The sequence below is a fragment of the Musa acuminata genome, chromosome BXJ1-7 (genome assembly GCF_036884655.1).
Source record: "Musa acuminata AAA Group cultivar baxijiao chromosome BXJ1-7, Cavendish_Baxijiao_AAA, whole genome shotgun sequence".
Taxonomy (NCBI): domain Eukaryota; kingdom Viridiplantae; phylum Streptophyta; class Magnoliopsida; order Zingiberales; family Musaceae; genus Musa; species Musa acuminata.
In genome coordinates this window covers 39,197,500-39,209,161 of record NC_088333.1, presented here as the reverse complement: position 1 = coordinate 39,209,161, position 11,662 = coordinate 39,197,500, and the positions used below count along the sequence as shown (strand labels likewise).

The 11,662-nt window shown below is 40.2% G+C and overlaps 2 protein-coding genes across 38 annotated transcripts; one reads left to right on the top strand and one right to left on the bottom strand.

Annotated features, from left to right (window-relative positions):
- Window positions 1–3: 3 nt before the first annotated feature.
- On the bottom strand, window positions 4–3,955 carry LOC135679304 (protein trichome birefringence-like 10). The gene is made up of 4 exons (XM_065192860.1): window positions 3,107–3,955; window positions 1,848–2,237; window positions 1,091–1,249; window positions 4–971 (listed from the first exon to the last, which is right to left on the bottom strand). The coding sequence occupies exons 1-4, from the start codon at window positions 3,616–3,618 to the stop codon at window positions 581–583; spliced, it is 1,452 nt and encodes a 483-aa protein (XP_065048932.1). The 5' UTR covers window positions 3,619–3,955; the 3' UTR covers window positions 4–580.
- A 332-nt stretch (window positions 3,956–4,287) lies between these two features.
- LOC103992438 (transcription factor MUTE-like) lies at window positions 4,288–11,459 on the top strand. 37 transcript variants are annotated; one of them, XM_065192894.1, is made up of 11 exons: window positions 4,288–4,440; window positions 6,693–6,813; window positions 8,378–8,451; window positions 8,838–8,886; window positions 9,007–9,052; window positions 9,429–9,522; window positions 9,629–9,680; window positions 10,008–10,350; window positions 10,449–10,585; window positions 10,676–11,059; window positions 11,203–11,459. In XM_065192894.1, the coding sequence occupies exons 8-11, from the start codon at window positions 10,338–10,340 to the stop codon at window positions 11,299–11,301; spliced, it is 633 nt and encodes a 210-aa protein (XP_065048966.1). In that variant the 5' UTR covers window positions 4,288–4,440; window positions 6,693–6,813; window positions 8,378–8,451; window positions 8,838–8,886; window positions 9,007–9,052; window positions 9,429–9,522; window positions 9,629–9,680; window positions 10,008–10,337; the 3' UTR covers window positions 11,302–11,459. The 37 variants fall into 37 exon arrangements, with proteins under 37 accessions (XP_065048966.1, XP_065048965.1, XP_065048969.1 ...); XM_065192893.1 differs by having other exon boundaries at window positions 9,001–9,052; XM_065192897.1 differs by lacking the exon at window positions 8,378–8,451 and having other exon boundaries at window positions 9,470–9,522.
- Window positions 11,460–11,662: the final 203 nt, after the last annotated feature.

The window sequence follows — 11,662 nt, the reverse complement described above, 5'->3', positions numbered from 1 at the left end:
GTATGAAAAATAAAAAATATTTATTTATTTATTTTTGAAATGATGTTTGAAAAAGACAGCACTAAAGCGCCTTTCATGTGTGTGTGTATATATATATATATATATATATATATATATATATACACACTCTCATGTAGCCATATCATTGACAGGACTGAAGACAAAGTCAAGAATGCTAACCAGCCTTTCCAAAACTCCTATTAAGTGCCATCTGTAGAACACACTGCTGTTGCTTTACAACCAGAACAGCAATTACCAACTTACAAGATAGTAAGTGAAGTGTATCCATCTCTTCTGTTGCTACTGTAATGAGCTATTATGAGCAATCTGTATCGACAGGTATATGGAAATTATATGCCAGTAATCCTTTCTGATGGTCCTGAGTTCCAACAGGGTTTCCACAAAGATAAATGGCAAACCTGTCCCGTAGAGACTTTGTGCAAGTTAGCACTCTTGATAGCAGAACTTTACATCAGAAGCTTTCTGATGGTCCAGAGTTCCAACAAGGGTTCCACAAAGATAAATGGCAAACCCATCCTGTATAAGCTTTGTGCAAGTTAGCAGTCTTGACAGCTGAACTTTACTGTACCAGCTCTACTCTGGCCGTGCTCAAGATGGTCATATTTTGATGCTTCTGCAACTCCCATTTCAAAATGAGTGCATAGAGTAGCTCATTCCATGTATCTGGAACCCCGGGTAAGCACCAGTGGCTGCAATCCTGCTTGTGGAGGGGGGCAGGTCCTGAAGAACCAAGGTAGAATACTGATAAATGGCCATCTCTCCTTCGAGCTGTCATCTGAGTTATGTTCAGCAGATCCAACTCTAGTGCCTGATTCATAGATGAATTTGGCGAGGGCATATTCCTAAACGGTTCCAACAGATGAGCCCATGCTTTTGATGATACTGTAGATGAAACTAGATCAGGAAGTGTTTCTAAGTGGCAACTCCCTCCTGTTTTCCAGTCCCCACCTCTGCAACCAGTCATACAAACTTCTTAAAATCTTTTCTCACTAAGAAAATAATTACTTCGTAATAAATGAAAACTATTAAAAAATCTTTGGGGAAGAATGAAAATTTTATTTGTACAAACCTGAAATGAACAGGAGCGTAAGTGCGAAAGACAACATGAGTCTTGCTCTTATCGACTTCTTTATGGATCCATTCAAATAATGTTCGAATTGATCTCCGAAAAGCATCATCAACACTCATCTCCATCTTCACGTCATTACCTTCTTGGAAGTAGCAACCCCTGAATCAGAGAATATACTTATTATAAGCAAAATACTAGTCAAACCTATTGTCTATACTTCAACATCCCCAAATATATGTATTGTGCACGAAAGTACTAGTCCTACTCAAGAAAAACTTCAAGGCTCAAGGATATTTTGGGTCATGGGAAAGCTATTGTAGAGATCGAATGACTCTATTAATTGCCATATCTCATCTTTGTTCCTTCATGTTTTTTTTTTCTTTTTCATCCATTTTGTCCAAAAGACAACAGAACTAGAGGTAGCACTTGGAGGTTCTTCTATCATGTAGACAAGCAGAAGCAGGCCCACAAATTGAGTCGTATAGAAATGTTTGTATGAACATATATAATTTTTATATAAGTATCATTGTAAAACGAATATAAAAAATAGTGTACATATAGATGGGAAAATAAATTAGGCTAGAAAATAAAATAGTGAGGCCCTATGTAATAATGATACAAGTTGCAGTGATAATAGTAGAATACCTCATTCCCCACAGATCATAATTCACAGATGTGAAGAATATCCCCATCTTAGTTCACTCCAGATAAGACATATTTAGGCAAGATGCAAATGTGATTATAACTATATACTCACCCTCTAACAGTCTTCTCGTAGTTCCACCAATGCCCGGTGTTAAAGACAAGCACATCAGCATCTTTCCACCTGGTGGATGTCCAATCCAGGACATCCAGTCGAAGTGTAGTCTTAATTTGCTCCGGTAACCCTGGTGGGACACGGCTCTGGAGAACCAGAAACGGTGACCTGTAATACTCCACAGTGCAATTGTATTCTTCAAATTTGAAAACCAAGAATCCCATATGTTTTGTAATTGGGCTACCATTGACTTCATAGATCGAGCTCTTGTTAGAAACCACCATGGAAAGCATGCAGAGGAGGGACTCCCATTGGTTCCTCCCTATCGAATCACCAACAAACACCAACCTTCTGTTCCTTAGCTTCTTCAGCATCTTCTTTGCATTAAATCTGACATTGGATATGAAGAAAAAGATTTAGAACGATTAAGCACTTTTACATTATTACATATAATCTCTATGTAACAAACTTCAAATTTAATTTATCGATAAAAAACATTATTAAAGGCAAAGTGAAATCGTGCCATCACATCTGCACAAGTATCACCATGGCAATGGCTAAAAAACTAGCCACTTTCTCCATGCAAAGGTATAATGCATATCTGACTTCACTACTCATTGCTAGTCAGCATGCTTTGCAACGAAGATCGGTCTCACCAGCGAGGGAAAAAAAAATATCAAATTTCATATTTCAGGGTCTACATCAAGGATTTTAATGCCACCAGCACAAACTGCTGGAAAATGTAAATAGGTCTTTTTAGCAAAGATGTAAATTTCATATTTGAAGAATTGAAGGTGAGTTAAATCTGAAAAAATTGGTGAGTGCCATAACTCTTTTAGCGAAGATCACGCAGTCAAACAAGATTTCTTTTTTATCATTAGCTAGTGCTTCCACACCCATGTCGACAAAAACCAGATTAAACCAAATGGTAATTTGCATTAATCCCACCAACTCCAGTTGGCAGCTAACAATTATAAATGCACCGACAACAGAAGGCGGCATGAAATTTCCTAATTCATATTCTGAAGAGTGAAGACTCACAGAGTGAAACCAAAGTTCGATATTCTTATCCTCTCTGTCCTCTTGGCTTGGAAAATGGAAAGATAGGAAGCAAAAGGATGTGGCTAATAAGAAAAGGAACGATTTTTGCAACTAGAAATTAGACAATAAACCACTAAAATAGTTCAGCTCCTGATCGAAGAGAAACCCTAGAATAATAGAGAATAGGAACGATAGAGCAAAAAAAATGGAGTAGGAACCTGGGAAGATCACAGCCAGCGGGCTGCCACCGCCACTTGGTGTAGAATCGATCGGGTCGCCCGTTCTCCGAGCAGCGGAAACCCTCGTCCATGAAACCACAGTCCTTGGACTCGTACAACGGATACCCCTCGTCCCACACCCACCCCCCCTCGGACCAATCGCATTCTCCACCGCCGCCGCCGTGGCTCTTCCCTCTCTCCCCACCGCCACCCTTCGTCCCAGAGATCCATAACCCCCGATACCCTCCGCCACCGGGCCACACCCAGCTGTAGTCCAAGTGGGCGAAGCAGAGCAGCGAGAGGAACAGGACGGCGGTGAAGACGACGAACCCCAGAAGGCCGACATGCTCGAAGGGCTTCACTCGCCTCATCAGCCTCCCAAGCGCCTCCATGCCTGCCTCCTCTGCCCCTCCTCCTCCTCCTCCTCCGCCTTCCCCCCTCCTCCTCGCTGGCGACCTCGGCAGCAGCGGCAACGAGTTTCTCCCAGACGAGACGCGGCCCGAGACCTCCATGAGCACTTTGGACCTTCTTTTTGTGTGCGGGAGTGGGAAAAGGCAAGCGGAGGCAATCTAATCTATTTTATGGAAGAGAATGAGTTGGAGGGAGGTAGGTTGATGTAGAAGCAAAGCAAAAGAGGACGGCCGCAGGGAGCACAGGCTACCATGGCGAACGATGCTCTACGCTTCTCTTTTTGCTGTCAAAACTCACTCTTGTCGCCATTAGCGACTCATCGTCTTCTTTTGGCGGTCGGTGAGATCTGTACGCGTCTCGCGACAAACTCGCTCGTGAAAGGAGTAAAAGCAAAAGCTGCACGGTGGAAGAAGACCAAAGCGGCTCCAAAGAACTCGCTCGTCGTGACGACGTGCGTCTACCCGTCAACAACGGCGGGTAATCGGAGTTCTTGCGCATGTGGGAGCGGATCGGGTCAATTCATGTCCAATTCGGATTCTAATCGGGTCGGATGTTTATAATTGAACGATGGATCCGAGTTATGTTGCACGTGACCGACAGCGTAGAGGGAAAGAACATGACTGATCGTGTCAATCCAACATCCAATTCGGATCCTAATCGGGTCGGATGTCATAATCCCTAATAATTGTCCTATCGGAACCATCTACGCACCAAAGCGTCGATATACCCAGTTTCTCACCGTCTGGTTGTGTGGCTAATAATAGACACGAAATGAGCACGCCAGCATATATTTGGTGTGTCCTACCCATCCGAAGCCTCCCCCCCAATCGGTGCTCCTCTCGCCTTCCCGGTCTCTCTCTCTCTCTCGATCGATCGACCGAAGGCAGCCTTGAGGCAGAGGAATGCAGGACTGAGGACACGAGGTCAGTTTTCTGCCCCTATATGGTTTGATTTCTTTCTGGGGTTCACTCTCTTCGAAGCCGTCACAGTTCGCTTTCAGTGTTCGATTCTTTAGCATTAGATTCTTGGTTAGAATTTCTAGGTCTGGTTACAATGTTTATTTCAGAAGCGGATTAACTTGCGCTTTAATTGTTTGTTAACTTCTTTGTCGAAGCCAAATTTAAAATTGGGGCTCTTGAGTTGATTTTGTTTGTGTCTTGTGTTCGATGTGTGGGTAAGTTTTCTGTGGTGGTCGAATTCGGATACATTAGGGTTTTTTCCTCTCGTTCTCTCGAACTAGGAAGACTCTGTGACGAGGGAGACGCTGCCGTTGGCTGCCTAATTCACTGTCACATAACAATAGCTTTGTCTGGGCATCCGATTAAACATGTCTCAGATGGATGAGCTTCAAAGGAGTAGGATTCTCGCCTGCGTCCAGGCATTCTGCGCTGCAAGATATGCCAGGGAGGACAACGTTCCATGTCAGATTGAGGAGGTAACGTGAGAGCAAAAGTGCAATCGAATACGAGTTTATTAGCTTTTCTAAGGATTTAGATTTTGGAACTGATATTGATACTTGAATATCTTTGCCGGCTTCAATTGCCTCAGGGTTTGTTTTTGGGTTCAGTTGGCGCAGCGCTTAACAAGTCAGCGTTGAAAGACTTGAACATCACCCATATCTTAACAGTGGCCAAATCCCTGGATCCTGCATTTCCTAACGACTTCGTCTATAAGAAGATTGATGGTTCGATGAATTGTTCTGTGCATATTAAATTGGTTGATTGCATGACCCACAACTAGAAAGTTTCTTGATTATTGCCTTCTTAACGTGTGCTTTAATATGAATATTGGGTTACCAATAACTAATATCTTGCTTGTATCCGAGAACTTCAAATTTGTCTATTTTGTTGCTTTGGGGGCGTTAATTATTGAGATTCACCACTGGGCACCATCTGTTATTTGTATTTATTCTGAAACTTAATTTCTGATAATTTGTGTTACTATTTCAGTTCTTCATATTAGTTTTAGTTTTGCTTTATTGTGAGTCCTCAGTGATGTTCAAGAATTGCTATCACTAAATTTTCTGTATGATTGTCAATGCTACTATGATCTCTGGTTCTCATCTCGTAGACTTAATTTAATTTTGATTTAACAGTCTCCATTTGGTCTTGTTGAAAGTAAAAGAATGTCAATTAAAGTTTTGTATGCTCCCTGAATGTCTAGAAATTTGAATATCTAATCCCTCAAAGACTGAATATTGCTTTGAAGACTGATTATCTAATCCCTCCTACCATACTTTTCCTTTCTTTTCTCTTGTTAGTAAGTCCAGCAAACCAAAAGTTCCTTTCTTACTGGTTTTTTTTTATCAGAGTTGTCATAATTGTTGATCTTTTATTAATTATAATTGATCTTTTGATACTCTTCCAAGACTGAATAGATCTCCTTTAAAACCATGGAGGATTTGTAACGATGCCAGATTGTGTTCTTTTGCACTGAATTCTGCTGGATTGACTCATGTGACGGTTGCATCAAAGTGTCCTGAGCTGAATCGTACTGACCCAACCAGTATTTTGGCCTTTGACCTTTACAAGAAGGCTAAAGTAGGACCGCTTAGGCCCTGACTCTGCCCTGAGCTGGCGGAAGAGGGTCTGAAGTTGGGCAACATTGCAACTAACGGTGACCTGCATTGTTCAGATCCAATGTGTTTCCTATTCTTGCAAGTTAGGTTCTCTTCCATTTGGCATCATATTGAAAAGCTTTCAGATTCTTTCCTAAGCAAAGGTTCAATTCGACAGTTAAACTATAACGCAGAGCAATTTTTTTAAGCCTGATTTCTGATATAGTCAGATTGAATTTGTATTGGATACTTGGGAATGATTACAAACATATCTATCACCAATTTAATATCTGCCAGTTATGTCATTTAAATTAGGTCTCTTCTCTTGCTTATGAAGGTTGTTTCTGTTTTGATTTCCTTATCATTATATATTATATAAGGAATCTAATGTGCCCTTCTTGTAAAGATGATGCAAAACATAGAGATGTTTTATTTTTCCATCTCTATCCCATAATTGGTAGCGATAAAATGTCAAGAAGTTCTAATAACACTTTTATTAAGAAATAAGTTCTTTGAAACCAACATATGTGCATTTCTTATCCCTCGATAAATACACAACTTACTTTAAGTATATAAAATTCTTGGACTAATTTTTTTTTCCTTTTTTATTGTATCTAGTGTTTGACACCCCAGGCACAGAGTTGGTTAAGTATTTTGCTGAATGCTTTAGTTTCATCGATGAAGCTAGAAGTGCAGGTGGTGGCGTGTTGGTTCATTGCTTTGCAGGAATGTCAAGAAGGTAAGTTTGTTGTTTCCTGCTAATCTGGTTTTAAAATATTATTTAAAAGAATAATGGAGTAATTGATTCAAAATTGCATTGTGAGTTTCAAACTCCAAGGTCTTTTATAATTTTGCATGAAGCTAACATCCGGATGCAAAAACAGTATTTTTCAGGCCTAAAAGATCTGGATTCACTTGTATTTATTTGTCTGAGATCATACTTAGATCAATTATTTATCTGAGTATCCTCAAAACAACCAACAAGAATGTTTCAAGCATATTCAAACACACAATTTTATTTACATAATTCTTGATGCATAACAGATGTGCAAATATTGATTACAATCAGAATATAAATGTGTCGCTAACTTGATCAACCATCTTCATTGAAGACTATGTATCTCATCATTTCCTAAAGGGTCTTAATCATCAAGGACTAGTATTAGTTAAAATTGTTAGTAGTACATCATCTCAGCAATTAAATCAAGGTTGCATGATGAAATTCAGGTTGCATTAATATATAACTTAACTAATCTAATAGTAATTTCCAAGATAAAGTATGGCAGGATTCAAATGCAAATCCTGGTAAGAAAGCACTATTGATGGTGGTTCCAATGGAGATTCATAATTGTGCGTATTTTCTCTTTGGTTCATAAATTTACTAGGACTCATCAAAGCATATGTTAAGTTTCAAATCTTGTATGAGATAGTTTTGGTTGACATACGATCGTGTAGGCTTACTGTAGTTGGGCTTCAGCTCTAGTTTGTGGTACAGGTATTCGTACTAGGTATTACATTTATATTGATATGCAATATGAGGAAGGTAGTCATATTTGGGTGGCTATTCTGAGTCATCATTGTTTGTGATTCTCATTTTACGTATAATTATGATTTTATGTGGCTGGAAGTAGCATCAGATCTCCACAGCAATTTCATTGTATGTAATGTGATACATTCAAACTTCTTTGGATGTTGTATTGCAATTCATGTGGCATATAGTTAGGTATCTTAACAGGAAACATGTTTTCTTGGCATGCCAGTTGCGGTATGCGATACTTTTTTGGCAGCAATCTTGAAAGACTCTGGATTGATGCCAAATGCTGTGGGATTAAATTAAAGAATAGATATTTGGAAATCTTCATTTTGTGGTGTGGAAGTTCTAAATATTTGAAAAAATATAAAACTTGCACTTTTTTTTTCTGTAATCAACTAGCTGCTAATAGTTATTTTACAGTGTCACTGTTGTTGTTTCTTATTTGATGAAGCATCGGATGAGTCTTTCAGATGCATTGTCACTAGTTAGGAGCAAACGACCACATATTAGCCCCTAATCATGGTTTTCTTACTCAATTGGCGAACTTCGAGAAATCTCTTGGCGGTAATATACAGATACAATGCTTTTTTATTTAAAATATTTATGATTTAAGATATTGTTCCGCATCATTTCTATTTGATGTTTTGGACATAAAATAAGAATTAGTGACTTATGAAAATTCATATTGATTTGTTTTCTTTTACCTTGAAGATGTTTCCATTGTTTCAAAATTTTGGAAGCTTTAACTTTGTGCTTCCAAAAATCCTAGGGAAAAAAAGCAAGACTCTGACAGCAGGATACTTGAGCAGGATACGGGTGCTATTCCACATAAATAAACTCCTCGTATGCACCACAATCTTTGTTTTTTGTTTCCAAAAGTTTGATACAAGAAGTTTTTATTTATTGTTTTCAGAATCCCTCAAAAGCAAGAAAAAAAAACATATGGGGCTTGTTCGCTGAAATCTAGTTCCTTCATCTTTTTTGTTATTTGCTTTCTACAATCTGGATGAGGGTGCTAAGTGATGTCTGTGCTAATTACATGTTGACTGCATAAAATTTTGATCATCATGCTATTTATCCATTTGTGCGTCAGCATCACAAGGTGGAACAGACACAACAAGCAATCTGTGTTAATATGTAGTATACTTAATCATGGACAACTTATTATCTGAATGCTTTAACACAAGTGTCCTAAAAGTTGCTGATCAAATTTTCTTCATATTAAACAGTGAATCAAGGCACAGAGTTCTAAGTTGATCCAAAAGTCAATCTTTGGAGGTTAGATTTCTTTTGGGACATTTTGAAAGCTTTGTTTTGTTAAGTTACTGTGAAAGCTCTGTGGGAGCCGAAATGCTCTCTTATCGAAGGATCTCTTGTACATGTCTTTTGGAGAATAAGAGCATGCGATGGATGGACTCTTGGGACTTAAATGCCAACACCTCAGGTTCTTCACCAATGCCTAACTAGGTTGGATGTATTATTCTTTTCTACAAACAAATTGCTCACATGTACTTGTCATATTATTGTAATATACTTGCTTTGATCGCATGACACAGCAGAAATCCCTCTTCTAAAGTGACATTATGTATGTAAAAAAAAAAGTGTTCTTTTCCAAGTTGAAATGATACGCTCAGCATATTTGTATGTTGTGTGAAAAAGCAAAAATGTTCACCATATTGTTGTTATCATAGTCACCTTTGCCAGAAGTTTGTGATGGTAGAAGACTCCTAAACGCATCTCCTTTACTGCTGTCATGATAAATAGTTTTAGATTATTATTGATGCTATTCGAACCCTAATCGGAGTTGGTTATGTTGCAAGCTGGGATGATAAAATTGCATTCTTGTCATAATCACAACTAGGAATGAAGCAGCATAAATTGGATGCAGAGCCTAAAAAAGCCTGATAGCAGGAGGTATGACATCTGTTCATGCTATATTTATTCATAAAGTGAGCAGTAAAACAACACAAATTACATTATTATTTTGAATATCTTTATGTGGATGTATCAACTTGTGCAGGATTTTTAGGTAAAACCTATGCTCCATCAAAGTTGGCATGAATCCAGTGCAGGTCCTCTCTCTTATCTCTGTTTATATATCTTTGCACATGAAGCCTAGCATATATTTTAATTAATATATGCAAATAATAATAATAATAATAATAATAACTATTTATTTTGATAAAGCAAAAAAAAAAAAGAGAGGGAAAACTCTCGCCTTCCGCTTCTCAAGTCATATCATAATTAACTTATGCCAAAATTTTCATTAGATATGTAAGATGAAACAATATCTAAAAATTACTGCATCTTGTTTAAACTATATAAATCAAGATGCAATCGGAATAATCTACACTGAGAAATGAGCTGATGATATGAGGATGTGATTATTTGACGTGCAGGCCATGCGTCCATGGAGGCATGAGTCGGTGGAAGGAAAGAGGGAGGGAGGGGGGTTCACGGCAGAAGCGCTTGCATGCTTAGGGTTGGGAGAAACCCGTGAGAGCGTGAATGTGGAGTGAATGCCACGGAATGAATCATCATCGTCTTCCTCGCGACTGCAGTGACTCACTTCTCCCTTCCTCCTTATCAATGAAGCCGGTCCAAGTTTGTGATCAGCGAGTGCAGTCAAACCCACCCCTTCTCGTGCGTGCGTGCGTGCGTGCGTGCTGTGGTGGCCACTCGGAGTAGTAGCTGCCACTCCGCTCACGAGGGCGCAGCCACGCCATTGAATGCCCCCTCGAGGTCCGCAACCCCCACTCCACTCTCTGCTCCCCCTCCACCCTGCCTGCCTGCATGCATGCACCACCGGTATTAATATGTGGTCATGGTTAGGGTTTCAGCTGCAGTTCCCCTCCCTCCCTCCCTCCCTCCCCCCGCAGCCATGTCCCACATCGCCGTCGAAAGGAACAGGAGAAGGCAGATGAACGAGCATCTCAAGGTCCTGCGCACCCTCACCCCTTCCTTCTACATCAAGAGGGTAAGTAAACCACGTCCTCCCTCGCTTCTCTCCGTGTTTCCTGATGTGCGCTCACCGATTGATTGGTTGATCTCTGTGATGTGCGATAAGGGAGACCAAGCATCCATCATCGGAGGAGCCATAGAGTTCATCAAGGAGCTGCAGCAGGTCCTGCACTCCCTGGAGGCCAAGAAGAAGCGTAAGAGCTTGAGCCCCAGCCCTACTCCGAGCCCACGGCCGCTTCTCCAGCTGACATCATCACCGACGTCCAGCAGCCCCGACACGGTCAAGGAGCTCGGCGCCTGCTGCAACTCCCCCGTCGCGGATGTCGAGGCCAAGCTTTCCGGCTCCAACGTGCTTCTGAGGACGCTCTCCAAGCGCATCCCGGGTCAGGTGGTCAAGATCATCACCGTCCTCGAGAGGCAGGCGTTCGAAATCCTCCACCTCAACATCAGCAGCATGGAAGACACCGTGCTCTACTCCTTCGTCATCAAGGTTTGCACCCTGCAACCAAGCATCATATCTCTCCTTTTCAGAAACCGATCATCATTTTTTTTTCTCCTCGATCATAAGACTTGTAGTGGAAGAGAAGTCTGATTCCTTATACTTCCTCGATCTCATGTTCTTGTTGTTTGCAGATTGGACTCGAATGCCAACTGAGTGTGGAAGAGCTTGCGTTAGAGGTCCAAAGGAGCTTTTGCGAAGAGATTGGGTACCCAAGAAGCTTAGGTGAATAGTAGTGTATGAGGTAGTGATCAATGATAAGTAATCATATATCTTTCACATATAAATGCTAAGCAAATAGAATTCCATTAGTGTTCTTAATCTCATCCATTGAGTTATGAGTGAGACATAGAATAGAAATCACATCGAAAGGATCAACTTTTCCTATTAATTCTTAATTTCTATGGGTGCATGACAAAATTATGGTCTTGCAATTGACCTGCTTTTTTTTTATTATTCTTTTGTGATGGAAGCTTAAGATCTATAGAGTGCATGAAATCTGCACTATCTAATTTCTTGAGTAATTCTGGTTTGTCTGCAAATGTTGGGGAGAACAATGTTTTTATTAGGATAACATTGGTGCGTAGGATGGAG